Source organism: Piliocolobus tephrosceles, chromosome 6 (assembly GCF_002776525.5).
Source record: "Piliocolobus tephrosceles isolate RC106 chromosome 6, ASM277652v3, whole genome shotgun sequence".
NCBI lineage: Eukaryota > Metazoa > Chordata > Mammalia > Primates > Cercopithecidae > Piliocolobus > Piliocolobus tephrosceles.
In genome coordinates, this window is record NC_045439.1 from 163,222,966 (window position 1) to 163,241,983 (window position 19,018).

At 44.6% G+C, this 19,018-nt stretch overlaps 1 protein-coding gene across 8 annotated transcripts in view; it reads right to left on the reverse strand.

The window, feature by feature from the left end:
* Window positions 1-4,678: 4,678 nt before the first annotated feature.
* Window positions 4,679-19,018, reverse strand: part of TUBGCP5 (tubulin gamma complex associated protein 5) — a 43,386-nt gene continuing 29,046 nt past the window's right edge. For 2 of the 8 annotated variants that reach the window (XM_023197910.1, XM_023197907.1), the window contains exons 14-23: window positions 15,925-16,123; window positions 14,734-14,922; window positions 13,797-13,979; window positions 11,386-11,470; window positions 11,166-11,286; window positions 10,536-10,714; window positions 9,196-9,321; window positions 8,191-8,279; window positions 5,994-6,094; window positions 4,679-5,365 (exon numbers count right to left, since the gene is read on the reverse strand). In XM_023197910.1, the coding sequence (XP_023053678.1) occupies window positions 5,319-5,365; window positions 5,994-6,094; window positions 8,191-8,279; window positions 9,196-9,321; window positions 10,536-10,714; window positions 11,166-11,286; window positions 11,386-11,470; window positions 13,797-13,979; window positions 14,734-14,922; window positions 15,925-16,123 (1,319 nt within the window). In that variant the 3' untranslated portion in view covers window positions 4,679-5,318. Of the gene's footprint in view, window positions 5,366-5,698; window positions 6,095-6,994; window positions 7,910-8,190; window positions 8,280-9,195; window positions 9,322-10,535; window positions 10,715-11,165; window positions 11,287-11,385; window positions 11,471-13,796; window positions 13,980-14,733; window positions 14,923-15,924; window positions 16,124-19,018 lie in introns of those variants that run through there. The other 6 variants (XM_023197909.1, XM_023197906.1, XM_023197905.1 and 3 more) reach the window with 4 other exon arrangements.

A 19,018-nucleotide genomic window follows, 5' to 3' on the forward strand; every position in this document is an offset into this window, starting at 1 on the left:
TGCAGTGGCCGGATCTCAGCTCACTGCAAGCTCCGCCTCCCGGGTTCCCGCCATTCTCCTGCCTCAGCCTCCCGAGTAGCTGGGACTACAGGCCCCGCCACCTCGCCTGGCTAGTTTTTGTATTTTTTAGTAGAGACGGGGTTTCACCGTGTTAGCCAGGATGGTCTCGATCTCCTGACCTCGTGATCCGCCCGTCTCAGCCTCCCAAAGTGCTGGGATTACAGGCTTGAGCCACCGCGCCCGGCCAAAAGTTCACTTTTCTTTTACAGTTATCTAGTTCCAGCACTAGTTATTTAAACATTTTACTTTCTCCATTACATTTTTTGGTGTCTTAGTAAAAAGAAAAACCTCAATTGAGCGTGTATTTCTGGACTCTGTTCTGCTTCATTGATCTATTTGTGTATCGTTTTGCCAGTACCATACTATATTGATTACTCCAGCTTTAAAAAGCCTTGAAATCGCCAGGCGCGGTGGCTCACGCCTATAATCCCAGCACTTGGGGAGGCTGAGGCGAGTGGATCACGAGGTCAGGAGATCGAGACCATCCTGGCTAACACAGTGAAACCCTGTCTCTATTAAAAATACAAAAAATTAGCCAGGCGTGGTGGCGGGTGCCTGTAGTCCCAGCTACTAGGGAGGCTGAGGCAGGTGAATGGTGTGAACCTGGGAGGCAGAGCTTGCAGTGAGCCAAGATCCCGCCACTGCACTCCAGCCTGGGCAAAAAGGGGAAACCCTGCCCCAAAAAAAAAAAAAAAAAAAAAAAGCCTTGAAGTCAGATAATGTAAGTCCTCTAACGTTGTTCCTGTCCTTCCAGATTACTCTGGCTACTCTAGGTCCTTCATATAACCACATATGGCTAATTTTTTTTTGTATTTTTAGTAGAGACGGGGTTTCACCGTGTTAGCCAGGATGGTCTCGATCTCCTGACCTTGTGAGCTGCCTGTCTCGGCCTCCCAAAGTGCTGGAATTACAGGTGTGAACCATCGCACCCGGCCCGGTGTTTTTTTTTTTGAGACCAAGTTTCACTTGCCCAGGCTGGAGTGAAATGGTGCAATCTCGGCTCATTGCAACCTCCGTCTCCCAGGTTCAAGCAATTCTCCTGCCTCAGCCTCCCGAGAAGCTGGGATTACAGGTGCCTGCCACTATGCCTGGCTAACTTTCGTATTTTTAGTAGAGATGGGGTTTCACCATGTTGGCCAGGCCGGTCTTGAACTTCTGACCTCAGGTGACCTACCCGCCTCGACCTCCCAAAGTGCTAGGATTATGGATGTGAGCCTATTTTGGTCTTTAATCTCTGAGTAATGCTTTGTGGTTTTCTTCATAAAGGAATTGTATATATTGTACCAAATGCATTCCTAGAAAATAGGTATTTCCAATGTCATGTTTTTGTTTTTTTTTTCTTGGGAAGATGGGAATCACAACGTACTGGCTTCTTACATGCCTGTCTGGAAAACCACTTACAATTTTAAAAAAAAGGTCTTTAGAGCCGTAAGAAAAATGGAGTGAGACCCCCAATCCATTTTACACATACAATAGGGCAATGTGCCGCACAGCTCCAGCTTCTCCAGACACATGAGTGACGGGACGGCTCTCAGTCAGATTCACTATAAAGATGTCCTTTCACTCAGAAAACTCCAGCGGCACTTGATGAATGTAGCTGACATGATGATGTGACGTCCAGAGCCCTCCACGTGGGACTGCCGGCCCCTCAGCTCCTCCGCTGCAGAGGCACACTCTTCCCAGGGACCTTCAGCCAGTGACAGACTGAGAGGTAGACAGGCCTGGCCATCTCAGTCCTACACAGGACCACCTGATGGCCAGTTCTGCTCCCCTGCATTGCAGACACACTCAGCTCCGGCCCACCGCTCTGCTCTGTGCTGTCTGCAGGGCCCTGCTCCACATCTCATTCCATCTCAGTATCGGTGCCAGTGTGTAGTCTGTTCTTCCCCAGTTTAAACTTGCTAATTTTCACTTGAGAGCTCTAAGTCTCAAGAAAAGTGCAAATACAGGTACAGAATGAAATCTTAGTTGAAGTAACAACAAATTACAAATACTAATTTTTTAAAATGAAAATATTTCCTTTCCTCAACATCCAGTAAACAAACTTTCTATCCCAGGTTTAGAAAACCCCGATAATTCTGTTTATGAAAGAGTTTTGGTAGTTTGATGATTTTTGTTAAGTATAAAAAGCTTTACCGAAAGAGCTAGACTATCATTTTTTAAGTTTTTTTTTTTTTTTGAGACACAGTCTCGCTGTTGCCCAGGCTGGAGTGCAGCAGCACAATCTCGACTCACTGCAACCTCTGCCTCCTGGGTTCAGGAGATTCTCCTGGCTTAGCCCCAAGTAACTGGGATTACAGGTGCACACCACCATGCCTGGCTAATTTCTGTATTTGTAGTAGAGACAGGGTTTTGCCATGTTGGCCAGGCTGGTCTCGAACTCCTGACTTCAGGTGATCCACCCATCTTGGCCTCCCAAAGTGCTGAGATTTCAGGCGTGAGCCACCACGCCTGGCCCATTATTTAAAAGTTGACTCCCTCATGACGACAGCCTTACAGGAATAGATGCTCCATCAATTCCCATAGGATTTGGACTTACAGGACCAGGTCACAAGTGACTTCATGTGTCTTACAGCTGTTGGGCTATACAATGGTATTTTCCTGAGTCTTGGAAGCAGCTTTCATTTGAAGGCCTCCCCAGTGAATTTATCCCGAGACTTCTGAGTAAAACCTAGGATGTGAATGGGCTGAACTCCAGATTTTGCCTTCTATATGCAGGAAACGCTGATGCCACAAGAGATTGTGTCTAAGGGCAAGGGTGCCCTGGTTCTTTGCTGCTAGGGCTATTTGGAATTCAGTGGTTATTTTTCAGAAAGAAATAAAATGGTAAGTATCGTACTAAGTCGTAAGTGTTAAGAGACACGTTGTGATGGTTGCTGACTTTATGTGTCACCTGACTGGGCCAAGGGATGCTGAGATGGCTGGGAAAACATTACCTGGGGCTGTGTCTGTGAGTGTTTCTGGAAGAGGCTAGCGTTTCAATTGGCAGAATGAGCAAAGATCACCTTCATCAATGAGGACGAGCATGATCAATCTGCTGAGGGCCTGAACAGAACCAAAAGGCAGAGACAGGAAGGGCAGATTTGCTCTCTGCTTGAGTTGGGATGTCCATCTTCTTCTCCCCTCCAACACTAGCACCCTCTGGTTCTCCAGCCCTTGAACTCAGACACGGGACACCACTGGCTCTCCTCGTTCTTCGATCTTCAGGTTTGACCGAGAACTACGCCACTGGCTGTCCCAGGCCTCCAGCTTGCAGACGGCAGACCATGGGTCTTCTCAGCCTCCAGGACTGCATAAGCCACTACTTCACGAGAAGTCTCTTTCTATATCTCTATCTATATCCTATTTGTTCCATTTATCTGGAGGAGCCTAATACACATGCAAAAAGTATAAAAAGAAAATATGGAAAAATGGAATAGCAAGCATAATTTTATTCAAAATATAACTGGTTAGCTCATAAAAATTGCTCAGAAATACTGCTGGGCGCGGTGGCTCATACCTGTAATCCCAGCACTTTGGGAGGCTGAGGCGGGTGGATCACCTGAGGCCAGGAGTTCGAGACCAGTCTGGCCAACAAGGCGAAACCCTGTCTCTACTAAAAATACAAAAATCAGCTGGGCGTGGTGGTGCACGCCTGAGATCCCAGTTACTCGGGAGGCTGAGGCAGGAGAATCACTTGAATCCAAGAGGCAGAGGTTGCAGTGAGCCGAGATCGTGCCACTGCACTCCAGCCTAGGTAATGGAGTGAGACTCCATTTCAAAAAACAAAGAAATACCAAACAATAATATGTACCAACAGTTGGTCCTAAGTGAAGTTGGCCTTTTACATTTATTGCTATTGGTTGAAGCTATTTTCCATGTGGAACTTCTCAGGCACATAAAACATATAAACATTTCTTTCTTTTTTTTGTTGGAGACAAGATCTTGCTCTGTTATCCTGGCTGGAGTGCAGTGATGCAATCATGGCTCACTGCAGCCTCGATTTCCTGGTCTCAAGCGATCCTCCCACCTCAGCCTCCCAAGTAGCTGGAACCACAGGCACATGCCACCATGCTTGGCTAATTTTTTTTTTTTTTGGAGTCTTGTTCTGTCACCCAGGATGGAGTGCAGTGGCGCGATCTAGGCTCACTGCAGCCTCTGCCTCCTGGGTTCAAGTGATTCTCCTGCCTCAGCCTCCTAAGTAGCTGGGATTACAGACATGTGCCACCATGCCCGGCTAAATTTTTTGTATTTTTAGTAGAGATGGGGTTTCACCATGTTGGCCAGGTTGGTCTTGAACTCCTGACCTCAGATGATCTGCTCGCCTCGGCCTCCCAAAGTGCTGGGATTACAGGCGTAGCCACTGCGCCCGGCCCTTGGCTAATTTTTAAGTTTTTTTTTGTAGAGATGGGGTCTCAATATGTTGCCTAGGCAGGTCTTGAACTCCTGGCCTCAAGTAGTCCTCTCACCTCAGCCTTTCAAAGTGCTGGTATTACAGGCTTGAAAGACTACACCCAGCCAAAATAGAAACATTTGTAGGAAAGCTAAATCTAAGACAACTTTTAGGGAAGACAACATGTAAAACTCTATATAAAAAGCTTCTGTGACTGAAGGACAGCAGCAAAAGGATAATAAAATAATTTTAAGTCCTTTAATTTATTTTGAATATCAGAATTACATTTTCAAAATATGATGTAATTTATACTTAAAGGTATCAGTACCATAAATCTGTATCTTACAGTAGGAAATATAAGAGTAAATAGCCTGTATACACTTTGCACTAGACACAATTTTATGTATACAACTCTATACAGTATCTACTCATCTCCAGAAAACCCACCTACAATCCATCTGTCTGGACTGCGGACAAGTGGTTCTTTCTGAGTCAGGACTTCACTCTGTCACCCAGGTTGCACTGCAGTAGTGCAATCATGGCTCACTGCAGTCTTGACCTCCTGGGCTCAAGCAATCCTCCCATCGTGGCCTCCTGAACAGCTAGAGAGGCACACACCAACATGTCTGGATACATTTTGTATTTTTGGTAGACACAGGGTTTCACCATGTTGCCCAGGCTGGCCTCAAACTCCTGGGCTCAAGTGATCCACCTGCCTTGGCCTCCCATAGTGCTGGGATTAGAGGCGTGAGTGACTGTGCCTGGCCGACAGTGGACAAGTTTTACAAATAAACCAAAGTGAAAAGATTCTCACTTTTCAGCTGCACATGGTGGAAATGTACATGTATGATGATGAAGTTGGAGACATTTCTCACACTGAAGACATTTAACTTTGTTCCATGCCAGCCATGAGTGACAGCGCTAGAGATTCCACTGTGAGAAGAATAAAAATAAGGTTAAAACAACAAGTTTAAATGTTGAAAAAAAATTTCAACAATTCTCCTGCCTCAGCCTGCTGTGTAGCTGAGATTTCAGGCATGTGCCACCATGTCCAGCTAATTTTTGTATTTTTAGTAGAGACAGGGTTTTGCCATGTCGGCCAGGCTGTTCTCCCAACTCCTGGCTTCAAGTGATTCAGCCAGCCTCCCAAAGTGCTGGGATTACAGGCACAAGCCACCGCACCAGGCCAGGAGCTTTAAATTCCTAAAAAAATTTTTAAGAAGTCTGGCTTTTGAAAAGAAAGTTACAAAAACTACATGATAGTGGAGTGTGACAGAAATCTGTTCTGCCATCGACTTTATTTAATAGGAGTTTTAGAAATCTGTTGTAATAAATGGCATACCAGAAAGTAAGATCCTCAGGCTTACAAATATTCCACATGCACTCACCCTCACTGTAATGCTTAAAAAGCAATTCAAGCATGGGACAACTGCTAAGGGATTTTTCAGTTTTGAAATGGTGAGAAATTCTAATTCTTCATGGGATCAGTAACAAAACAATGATACATACTCTTAGTTACAAGAAAATACAGAGGTAGAACATTTTAACATGATATACTCACAATGGGGAAAGGATCCTCTACAGACGGCTTTGTTTAAAATGGTTACAAGAAACATATGGCAGTTTTTAAAATCAGACTCCATTTTCTCTATAGATTCCATTCTAGGAATAAAAGTAAATTTCAATTAAGTGAGGGCATTGGGGGTTTATATGTAGGCTTCAAGATATCTGTGGAGTAATTTCAAATGTGTTTTGGTTTAATGATTTAAAATCCTAAATCTAAAGATTATAAAATAAAACACATAGCGTCCTACCCTACTTTAAAATAAAAAATGTCAAAGTGTTTCAAAGGAAGGTTCATTAGGATATAAAGCTGTGCTGTGCTGTTTCCAGAGTGTATCTAGTTCTGGAACTAGGAGGACCAAAGACACTCCCTTTTCCTTTAAACAGTTCTGTTTTTATTGTTTACAAGCATACGTTCTCTTTGAAATAAAGAATACATTAAGGATATAAACCTTAAAATTTGAAATTATTTTTAAAAAGCCTTTTTTTTTTTTGAGATGGAGTCTTGCTCTGTCGCCCATGTTGAAGTGCAGTGGCACGATCCACCTCCTGAGTTCAAGCAATTCTCCTGCCTTAGCCTACTGAGTAGCTGGAATTACAGATGCCCACTATCACGCCTGGCTAATTTTTGTATTTTTAGTAGAGACGGGGTTTCGCCATGTTGGTCAGTCTGGTCTCGAACTCCTGACCTCAGTTGATCTGCCCTCCTTGGCCTACCAAAGTGCTGGGATTACAGTTGTGAGTCACGAAGTCCGGCCCAGCTGCCTTTTTTTTTTGACAGAGTTTCGCTCTTGTTGCCCAGGCTGGAGTGCAATGTAGTGATCTTGGCTCACCACACCACAACCTCCGCCATCCTTGGTTTAAGTGATTCTCTTGCCTCAGCCTCCCGAGTAGCTGTGATTACAGGCATGCACCACCACGCCTGGCTAATTTTGTATTTTTAGGAGAGACGGAGTTTTTCCATGTTGGTCAGGCTGGTCTCGAACTCCTGACCTCAGGAGATCTGCCTATCTTGGCCTCCCACAGTGCTGGGATTACAGGCATGAGCCACCACTGCGCCCAGCCTTTTTTTTTTAAGAGAAATATCGAACACATGTAAGAGAGAACTTCGTAAGGGGCTTCCATGGCCCACTGCCCAGCCATGGCAGGTGCCACCCAGGTGCCAAGCTTACACCGCCACAGCTCCACCACAGTATTCGGAAATAAACTGGAGACATCAGAGAACTGCAGTCATGAGTATTTCATAAGTATAAATGTACACTTTAAAGATAAAGATTCCTTTCAAAACACAGCCACAACACCATTTGAGTCAGCAATATAAAGCAAGTAAGACTTCTATTTCCATCCCTGCAAGGATGGCTTCATCTACTATCTTAGTTTCTAGATTCAGAGTACAGCCAAGAGGAGATTTTCAATTATATTAGCACTCAAATGAACTCTTACCTCCTTACTGACATGGAGTAAGTACAGGCTATTATTTTAACAACCCAGTCAACCAAACATGTGCTTTTCTTTCATGGTAGTAATAGCAGAACTACTGTGGCACTGACTTCACAAACAGGACAGGTAACAAAATACTGAGCTGTACACTGGGGTTCACAGTAGAGGATGGCAGTGCTGGAGGGAACTGCTCCTGCGTCCACTGTCCCTTGATTCAGTGCACTTGCCTATGTGATGTGTGTGAATAACGAACACTCAAAATACAGTATCTTTCAGAGCTAGACAACTTTGGAGAACAGTCTAGCATGATGTCCAGAATTCGGTTTAAAATAATTCAGCAAGTGTGACGGGGGAGGTGGGCGCAGACATGACAGAGCTGTCCTCATGGCACAGCCGAAGCAGGTGCCAGCACGGCGTTCACAACTGTCCTTGCCACTTCTGTTTGAAGGTGTCCACGATAAACATTCACAAAACCTACACAATATAACGTGAGTGTAACCTAAAAATGTTTGCCTGTTCAGTTAGAAGACCTCAGATTTTTAAAAATGTTTTACTTCTTACAAAAGACTTGCACTTTTTTTTTTTTTTTAAAACTCTGGGTCTTGCTATGTTGCCCAGGCTGGTCTTGAACTCCTGGGGTCAAGCAATCCTCCTCTCTCAGCCTCCTGAGAGGCCGGGAAGATGCTGTCTCTAAAAAAAGGGAAGCTGAAGCTGAAATGGTTAGAGCGCAGATGCTTCAGAAGTCACATACTTACCGCCAAGCGCCCAGGCCTGCCTGCCAACCGTCTGCAAACATGAGGGCCAAGTTCAACACCTTCATGATAGCTTCTTTCACAAAGCTGACCTGGAGACCAAAGTCGCAGAACACAAACTGTGTAACTAGGTTTGGACACTGATACCAGCACTTTCACCTATTTTAAATGAATCACAGAAAAAGCTCCTCACCACCGAGACTGCCTTCTATGTATATGGAAGGGTACTAGGCTCTGAACCATGCCCACTTGGGAACAGGCACATGCATTCGCTGAATGGAAAATACAGGCGGTATTAGCAGTAGAGCCAAACCAACAGAACGAACTGTTAAGACCTTTCCCTGGGATGGCCATTTAAATTCACCAATGAAACTAGGATAAAGAATTCCAATGGTTTTAACGTGACGGAATTCCGTCTATTCATGTGAAGTGGACATACTGTTAACTGCAGACATGATTTTCCAACTGAATCCAAGACTAACGCAGAGTGAGTGCTGACTATCAAACACAGTTCTCATGTTGCTCTTAGATACAATTTCTATGAATAGGGCACTCCTCCTTGTTTTTTTTGAGACAAGGTCTTGCTCTGTTACCCAAGCTGGAGTGCAGAGTGCAGTGGTGTGATCACAGTTCACTGCAGCTTCGAACTACTGGCCTCAAATGATGCTCCCACCTCAGCCTCGCAAGTAGCTGGGCCTCCAGGTATACACCACCATGTGTGCTAATCTTTTTAATTTTTTGTAAAGACAGACTCTTCCTATGTTGCCCAGGCTGGTCTTGAACTCTTGGCCTCATAAGATCTGCCTGCCTCAGTTTCCCAAAGTGCTGGGATTATAGGCATGAGCCACTGTGGCTGGCCTGGGGCATTTGTTTGTAACCTCATTTGATCTGGTTCTTCCTTAAAGAATATTCTACAGGACAGAAGCTTAATCACCATAAAATTCCAAAGCAGGCAGACAGCGCCACTCGCCCAGCAGGGGCCACATCTGCAAGAGACATCTCATGTACCTTTTCTCTCAGCAGACACCGGTCATGGATGGTTGACAGATACCTATAGTGAATTTTAATCAACTGATCTAAATCCTTGGCTTCCTCGACTTGATGTTGAAACTCCAGCCCTGTACTGTGGAGAATCTTGGAAGAGAAAGATAAAAAGCTTAATCAGCAGCCTTGAGGACTTGTGTGCTGCACACAAATCTTCTTTACTAAGCTCTTCTTCTACTCCTCTCAAATTCTTCCTTCAATAATCACAATCTAGAAAGTTTCGTAAAGTACCATCTTCAAAGGCTGGCTGGATACTCTGGCGTTCTGATCCAGAGGATGGTGGGGGTTAGTCCTGTAGGACACCCACTTGCACAGTGAATGGGTGAATGCCAAAGTCTGGACTAACAGATTCCCTGGCAGGAAGGGGCAAGTACATTAAACTGTATATAAGACACATTGATAAAAAAAAAAAAAAAAAAAATCAAGTAAATGTGTTACTTTTACACAAATAATTACAGTGAATTTATTTCCTAAGTTCCTTTTCTCATACACTGATCTTTCTCTAAAATGAGTATAAGCATACTTCAAATAAAAAACAAACTAAGAAAAAACTTAAACTCTTATCATTTACTCTTAACAATTAGGGGCTTAATGAAGGCCAACCTTGTGAAGGTCAGTGATGCAGTCAGGGGAAACACGGAGCCCCTCTGCCATAGCCTTCCTGTCCAAAACACAGGCTTCAGTGGCTCACTTCACCAAAGCAAGGTGGGTTTCAGAACTCACAGACCAGGTATAAACAGGTCTAAACAGCAATTCAAACCCCAAATGCATACTGTCCTTTAATAACACCGCTCTTGTTCCAATTTCTGAACCCTTCTTTCAAACTTCCTCTAGAACTGGCTATTAGATGTACCAGAAAAACAGTTTCATTTACTTTGTAGTGAGTTACCTCTTGTTTTTAAGAAAAAAGTCTATAACCTGGCTGCATCTTCCTCCCAAACACCACAATGGAGTTTGGCTGTTATTAAACATTGGAGCCATTTTCTAGGGACAGCTGTCATCACTATTAAACACTAAAGGACTACGTGGCACATTCTGAAGGCAATTCCAGAAGAGGAGCTGTGGCTGTGCCTGTCCCCAGGGGCTGCTGGACAGGAGGGACAGCGGCCTCTGGATACACATATTCCGGTATAATTACAAAAACATTCCTCCCACTGCCATGTTATTTTATGATCAAATTTGCTACATGTCCCGTTTTCACAGTCTATAGGCATTTTGTATTTATAAACACATTATGAGTAATTCTCTATGAACAACCGTATAGATAAGGCAATAGAACTGAAGCAGATGGGAGAGAAACAAACCCTGGTCATGATGTAGTTGTGCAAGCTGTTCACGAAATGCATGAGCTTCACTCTTAAGAGGAACATGCGATGAATCTGCTGTCTTACTGGTTCTTTTTGTGGTCCGAACTGAGCAACTGTGTCTTGTTCATGTACAAGGCCTTCTTGAAGACGTGGTTTTTCCGCAGTACTAACCAGTTCTATAAAAGATTGGAAGAGCAAAGTGGACAGAAAGAGCATCAACTCAAGCCCCACTGCACCATGATGCCTGTTTTTGGCAGAAACTCGGAGGGATGTGGCCCTGGCACCACAGAAAGCACTGGCAGGGGTGGCAGGAACCGAACCTCGGTGCCTCTGAAGGTGCAGTGGGAAAAGTTCCCTGTATCACTTTTCCTAATCAAGTTGTTGTATTTCAGATCAACTGTACATACAACTTCCTGATCTTTCTTTCAGGTATTTAACATCCGTAAACCCACTGCTGGAATACGCACCATTTTGGCATTTCTATATACATAAAAAATGATCGACAACCACCAACCTCTTTTTTTTCTTTTTTCCAGATCTCTATATGCTTCCCTTCCCCACCAACCTCTTTTATTAAGGGCTAAAATTAAATTAAATTACAATTTATCTGCTGAAAACAAATCTTACCACCAAAAAGTAAAACATCCAGACTATATTTTGCCCACTTTATTTGCAGTAAGAGAAGAAACACTTGATTATAAATTTTTTGACATTCCAAACTTATAACAATGTCCACGGGCCATGGGACCTATTAAACAAAAACACAATTAGAACAGAAATAACCAATTACTTGCATGTTTTAATTTCAGTAGAAAACACTGTTCATACAAAGAATATAAGCATATACCTTGTAGCTGAGGGTCAGACCGTCTAAGATATGAACAGGCAGTTTCTTCTTAGCTGTGTCAACATTTTCAAAAGATATAGACAGACTAAAGAAAGAAATTTCAGTTTTAGTTTGTGAAAGCACTATGTCACACAAAAATCCTCTTTTAAAATAATTAGCATTTACATAATATTCCCCAAAAGATACTGCATTTCATAAAAGAAATGCAAACCTTCCAACAAATGTACTTTTCTAACATATATTCCAGAGCTGAAATTTGGATTCAGAAATAACAGAGAGGGGATAGCTTTTACATAATGAGTTTAGTTGTAGAAGAGACACAACAATGGTAGTAATTAGAAAAAAGATGAAGCTGAGGAAGACAGTAAACTTCAGGCAATGGCTGGGAAGAGGAAGCCTCTGCTGAGGTTGGGGGTGGGCAGGGGAGGACGAGCAGAACAGCTCGAGGGAGCCGAGCATGCGGTGAGAGTATTGCTTTGAGAGCCCATCCGCTTCTACACCAGAGGTGTTGTGCAGTGCTTCATCCGCGAGTTCCGGAGACAGGTTTGAATGTGACTCACAGGGGAAAGCAAGCATCTAACATGGACATGAAAATGTCCAAGTGCCAGGCACTATTATGTGTCCTTAGCTCATTTAATCCTCAAAACAGTCCCATCAGTGGTTCCTGAGAAATGATGTCCTTTTCCACAGTCACAGAGGCACGAAGAGGGGATGCCTGGATGCATATGAAGGTTGAAAGTGGGGAGTGAACTTCCAACCCAGAGATGTCAAAGGGCAGTGTGATTATGAACTGGCTGATCATGACACAGGCACTAGTCAGAATTTTTAGCTTTTGGCCAGGCGCGGTGGCTCACACCTGTAATCCCAGCACTTTGTGAGGCCGAGGCAGGCGGATGACGAGGTCGGATCGAGACCATCCTAGCTAACACAGTGAAACTCCATCTCTAGTGAAAATACAAAAAATTAGCCAGGCATGGTGGCGGGAGCCAGTAGTCCCAGCTCCTCAAGAGGCTGAGGCAGGAGAATAGCCTGAACCCTGGAGGCGAAGCTTGCAGTGAGCCGAGATCGCACCACTGCACTCCAGCCTGGGCGACAAAGCGAGACTCCATCTCAAAAAAAAGAATTTTTAGCTCTTAATGGCCTGGTATGTATGCACTCACTCAGTGCTTAGCAGGCATCTACCAAATATCAATACTAAGTTAGCTGCTGCACTAAGCAGGCAACAGAAAGCCAATCTCTCTTCCCTCCAGGGACTCCCAGCCCAGTGTAGCACACGAAGATGTAGGCGTGAGCAGACCTCTGCCGGGCCCAAGAATTGGAGAGTATGTCACAGGGAGGTGGGAGGACAGCACATGCAGACACCAGAAATATTCTGAAATCCCTGAAATGCACAGTGAGCTAGGAGAGAGAACGTGGTACGTGTGTGTGCAGGACACGCGGCTGGGAAAACGGAGCCGGACGGTGAATAGCTTTCCCCCGTCCGAGACAAAGCGTAGTCCATTTGTTAGGAGGCGCCCATGGGGAGCACACGCATGAGTGCTGGCAGTCACTGCTGGTGGTCTGAGGTCACTCTGGTGAGGGTCAAGTCTGTTTTGGTGGAAGGGAGTGAGGCTGAGAGAGACAGAGGCCATCAGGGAGGTCTGAGCCAGTTCTGCGATGTCAGGGGCATTCTCTAGGAGGCAGGACTGATAAACCTCACATGTGGGAGCTCAGAAAGAGGAAGCACTGGCTCCAGCCATGTGAAGGAGGCCATCAGACCCCGACAGGCTGTATGGTGGCAACTTTGTCCTTTCTTTGGAGGGACGAGGTCCCACTATGTTGCCCAGACTGGTTGCAAACTCCTGAGCTCAAACAATCCTCCCAACTCGGCCTCCCAAAGTGCTAGGATTACTGGCATGAGCCACTGCACCTGGCCATATGGTGGCATCTCAACGTCTTTTCTTGTTTAGTGGGAGACTCACTTAGCTAGCCTCTGCCTCAATTTTCTTTTTTTTAAAATGGAGTCTCGTTCTTGTCGCCCAGGCTGGAGTGCAGTGGCGTGATCTTGGTTCAATGCAACCTCTGCCTCCCAGGTTCAAGCGATTCTCCTGCTTCAGCCTCCCAAGTAGCCAGGATTCCAGGTGCCTGCCACCATGCTTTTTGTATTTTTAGTAGAGATGGAGTTTCAACATGTTGGCTAGGCTGGTCTCAAACTCCCGACCTCAGGTGATCCACCGCCTCTGCCTCCCAAAGTGCTGGGATTACAGGTATGAGCCACCGTGGCTGGCCTCCATTTTCTAATAAGTAAAATAATATTAGTAAAACTCACAGGAATAGCCTGAGGATAAAATAATCTGTGTAATTCACAGAAGACTTACTGGCACATAGTTCATGTTATACTAATTTAAATAAAGGTGGCTTCCATATTTTACCGTGAACTATCTTCAGGGTAACGCTGTCCTACTGCTTCTTGGAGTTGGACATTAAGAAAAGACACGTTCTGCCACGTTTCCTTTTCTCTTATTTTATCAAAAATGGATGTGTAGAAGTCATACATGGTATCTCCTCCTTCCATTAAGAAAAAATTTCTCATGGCTTGCAAGTATTCTACCAACCTGCACGGAGAGAAAACGAGTGACACAAAGATCTCTGGTGTTCGTAAGACAGGATTCCGGATCAACACCAGGTTTTGCACCCTGTTTTTAGTGAAACAAGTTTACATTCTACATTTACTAAAATTAGAAATATTAACACCTATTACACTTGCTCCAATAATAAAAACAGCATAGGTTTTCATCATCACAAAGGTTATCTTCTATAACTAAATGATAGAAAATTGGGCAGTCACAAAAATGTTAACCAAAAAAATCCAAATCCCATCATTTATGGTGAATTTCCATCATTAATATTTAATTTTTGGAATGTTTCTTTCCTGTCTTTTCTACGCATTAGAAAACCTAGTTCCTACCATATTACATATCCTGCTTTTAAATTGCCATAATTTTTATGAACTTTACAAAGTTCATATGTGGGTATGAATACACCATATTTATGGATACGCCATAGTTTCAAGAACTAGTCATCTATCACTAAGTAATTCAGTCTTTTTCATTCTGATAACAAGCTTTGTAATTTTTGTAAAAACTTTTTCTGTATTTGTTTTGGGAAAGATTCTCAGAAATACAGAATTAAGTTTCACAACATAGTTAAGAAAATATTGATGGTCAATTGATTTCTCTTAAAAAATTGTTTACTGCATATCCATCTCCTACTCTAATAAAAACTGAATTGAAATAGATTTTAAAATAATCTCAACTGTTCAAGTACAATCAACTATTTACTACTTCCAAAATTAAATTACTCTTTTACCTGTAATCTTTTTTTAGAGTTTGCATGAGATTTCCACAGCAATCTAGATACTGCTTGTCAATATGAGGATAAAGGCAGGATCTCAGCGTTAACTCAAAAGTCTGGCATGTCACAGATTCCGACGATCTATCCACACATACATCACCACCAGCAAACTTCTCGTGAAAGTCACTCTGCTCCAAATACATCCTTCAAGATAAAAATGTGTCTTCTTTTTATGAGCTGCTGTCAACAGAATTCTCTTAAAACCCTAAAGTCCCATTTTTACCTTTAGTCTTGAAGTTGCCAACTACTACAAAAAGAGAAAAATCTTTCTCCCAAAAATATCCTTTGAGTGAACCAGTCTCTTGAAGTTGCCACTGCCTTAGGCTCAGGTACTAGAGCTGGTCTTCCTAGCGATGGGGGCTGGACACAGCAAATGCTGGCCATGAGACAACCTGGAACTATGTGGGTATTAATGACTTACTCTAATGGACTAAGTGCAGAAAAGCAGCTTAAGCCCAGGACATACTATACGCCAATGGGGCCCCCCTGACTCAATGGGTGTCGAGGGCCCACTCGTGGCCCAGAGTTTCAGCATATTCTGGGTAAATGATGACACTTCCAGGGGCCCGAGGACACAGACAAAAGTGGTACCACATGGTGGCAGGGTCAAGTCTGCAGACTTCCACAAACAACATGGAATCCAAACTACACACCTGAAATAGGCAGGCACAACATCTTGCATTCTGCTTGTTATAAAGGATAGGCAGGGCGCAGTGGCTCACACCTGTAATCCCAGCAATTTGGGAGGCCGAGGTGGGCAGATCACCTGAGGTCAGGAGTTTGAGATGAGCCTGGCCAACATGGCGAAACCCTGTCTCTACTAAAAATACAAAAATTGGCTGGGCATGGTGGCACATGCCTATAGTCCCAAGTACTTGGGAGGCTGAGGTACGAGAATTGCTTAACCTGGGAGGCGAAGGTTGTAGTGAGCCAAGATCACGCCACTACACTCCAGCCTGGGTGACAGAGTGAGGCTCTGTCTCAAACGAAAACAAAAACAAAAACAAACAAACAAACAGAAAGGATAGCCTACAAGCGTTTTTGTTTTTAGGCCTGGAAAGCCCTACCTGCCAGAAATAAACAGTTAGCAAACATCGCACAAATTATGCCATTTCAATTCCTGATAACCTTGTGGGTGTGGATCACCTTGCAAAGTTAATGGCAAGCAGTGGATCATGAACATCATCCAGTTCAAGATGCCTTTCAGCAATGGACTGCATCTTCATTAGATTCTCCTTGGTTGCCTGTTGCTCAGTAAGAACCTGTGGAGTGGAATCTTCTCCATGTCGAAGACGGGACTGTACAGATTCCAGAAAGAGCGTGTATAAACTTTTTCTTTCTGCATCTAAAACATAAAGAAATACGTAAGGTGAACTATGTTCTGTTTAATCACATTAAGTAACAAAATACATATATATATATATTTCGAGACAAGAGTTTTGCTCTTGTTGCCCAGGCTGGAACGCAATGGTGTGACCCTGGCTCACTGCAACCTCCGCCTCCTGGGTTCAAGCAATTCTCCTGCCTCAGCTTCCCAAGAAGCTGGGATTACAGGCATGTGCCATCATGCCCAGCTAATTTTGCATTTTTTTTTTTTTTTTTAGTTGAGACAGGGTTTCACCATGTTGGTAAGGCTGGTCTCAAACTCCTGACCTCAAGTGATCCGCCCACCTTGGCCTCCCAAAGCACTGGGACAATAGGTGTAAGCCACCGTGCCTGGCCCAAGAAATATTAAATAATATCATGTCCAGGTGCGGCGGCTCATGCCTGTGATCCCAGCACTTTAGGAGGCTGAGGTGGGTGGTTCACTTACGCTCAGGAGTTTGAGACCAGCCTGGGCAACATGGTGAAATCCCAGCTTTACAAAAAATTAGCTGAGTGCAGTGGCATGTGCCTGTGGTCCCAGCTACTTGGGAGGCTGAGGCACGAGAATCGCTTGAGCACTGGGAGGTGAAGGTTGCAATGAGCCAAGATCAAGCCACTGCAGTCCAGTCCAGTTTGGGCAATAGACATGACACTTGACCTCCAAAAAAAAAAAAAAAAATTTCCCTTTCTTCTAGGAAGGTCTATCCCTGTTTCTTTACTTTTACAGTGTGGCAAAACTCAACATTTTTATATTCTCTGTTAAACAACTGCAAAGTTCATACAATTACAACGTATAAGCTAATTTTTTTTTCTGAACAGAGTATAAGATCCTAATCAGAACACTTGAAAGTTCCTACGGTACTGCATAACACTACGGTAACACTGGTAAGAGTCGCAGTCTCACTGGAAAAAACACTTCTGACAGTGGCCCTGGTAAGCTCATTATATAAGAAGGAAATATTTCACAAAGTGAAAATACGTGTTGCATCTACTCATTTCAAGTAGACATAATAATATATTTAATATAACACTGAGATGATTGAGATGTATAAATAAGGTCACATCTTTATCTTCCAAGTTTTTTTTTTTTTTTTTTTTTTGGGGGTGGAGGCTTGCTCTGTCCCCCAGGCTGGGGTGCAGTGGCGCGATCTCCACTCACTGCAAGCTCCACCTCCCAGGTTCACGCCATTCTCCTGCCTCAGCCTCCCAAGTAGCTGGGACCACAGCCGCCCGCCATCACGCCCAGCTAATTTTTGTATTTTTAGTAGAGACGGGGTTTCACCATGTTAGCCAGGATGGTCTTGATCTCCTGACCTCATGATCCGCCCATCTCGGCCTCCCAAAGTGCTGGGATTACAGGCGTGAGCCACCACGCCTTCCAAGTCTTTTAAGTCAGTTGATAAAACTTTTTTTTTTTTTTTGAGACCGAGTCTCACTCTGTCACCAGACCGGAGTGCAGTGGTGTGATCTTGGCTCACTGCACTCTCCGATGCCCTGGTTCAAGCGATTCTCCTGCCTCAGCCTCCTGAGTAGCAGGGAATTACAGGCATGCACCACCATGCCCAGCTAATTTCTGTATTTTTAGTAGAGATAGGGTTTTACCATGTTGGCCAGGATGGTCTCAATCTCCTGACCTTGAGATCTGTCTGCCTCAGCCTCCCAAAGTGCTGGGATTACAGGATAAAACTTTGAATATATTAAATTGTATCATTTTCTTGAAATTTATGATCGATTCTGAACTGCTCATAAAGAAATTCTTATCAGCCACGGTTCATGGTCCTCAAGGACTAACGCTGCACTGCATTAAGAAATGCCAGAAGGGTTGGGCGTCGTGGCTCACACCTGTAATCCCAGCACTTGAAAAGGCAGGTGGATCACCTGAAATCAAAGTTTGAGACCAGCCTGGCCAACATGGTGAAACCCCATCTCTACTAAAAATACAAAAATTAGCTGGGCATGGTGGCTCATGCCTGTAGTCCCAGCTACTGGGGAAGCTGAGGCACAAGAAATCACTTGAGCTCAGGAGGCAGAGGTTGCGGTGAGATCATGCCACTGCACTCCAGCCTGGGGAACAGAGTGAGACTTGGTCTCGAAAAAAATAATAAATAAAATAAAATAAAATGCCAGAGGGAGTGATGCTGGCAAGGCGGCTACCTGGAGACACCTGGTGCGCCTCCCCAACAGCAAGATAGGACCAAAGCAACGAATCAACAGTTAAGACCTGACTGGAGGCCAGGGCCGGTGGCTCACACCTGTAATCCCAACACTCTGGGAGGCCAAGGCACGCGGGTCACGAGGTCAGGAGATCGAGACCATCCTGGCTAACACCGCGAAACCCCGTCTCTATTAAAAATACAAAAAAATAGGCCAGGCGCGGTGGCTCAAGCCGGTAATCCCAGCACTTTGGGAGGCTGAGACGGGCGGATCACGAGGTCAGGAGATCGAGACCATCCTGGCGAACATGGTGAAACCCCGTCTCTACTAAAAAATACAAAAAACTAGCCGGGCGAGGTGGCGGGCGCCTGTAGTCCCAGCCATTTGGGAGGCTGAGGCAGGAGAATGGCGTGAACCCGGGAGGCGGAGCTTGCAGTGAGCTGAGATCCGGCCACTGCACTCCAGCCCGGGTGACAGAGCGAGACTCTGTCTCAAAAAAAAAAGAAAAAAAATTAGCCGGGCGTGGCAGCGGGCACCTGTAGTCCCAGCTGCTGGGGAGGCTGAGGCAGGAAAATGGCATGAACCCGGGAGGCACAGCTTGCAGTGAGCCGCGATCGCACCACTGCACTAGAGCCTGGGTGACAGAGCAAGACTCCGTCTCAAAAAAAAAAAAAAGATCTGACTGGAATTGAAGGGCGAGTGCTGGAGTGCAGTGGGGGAG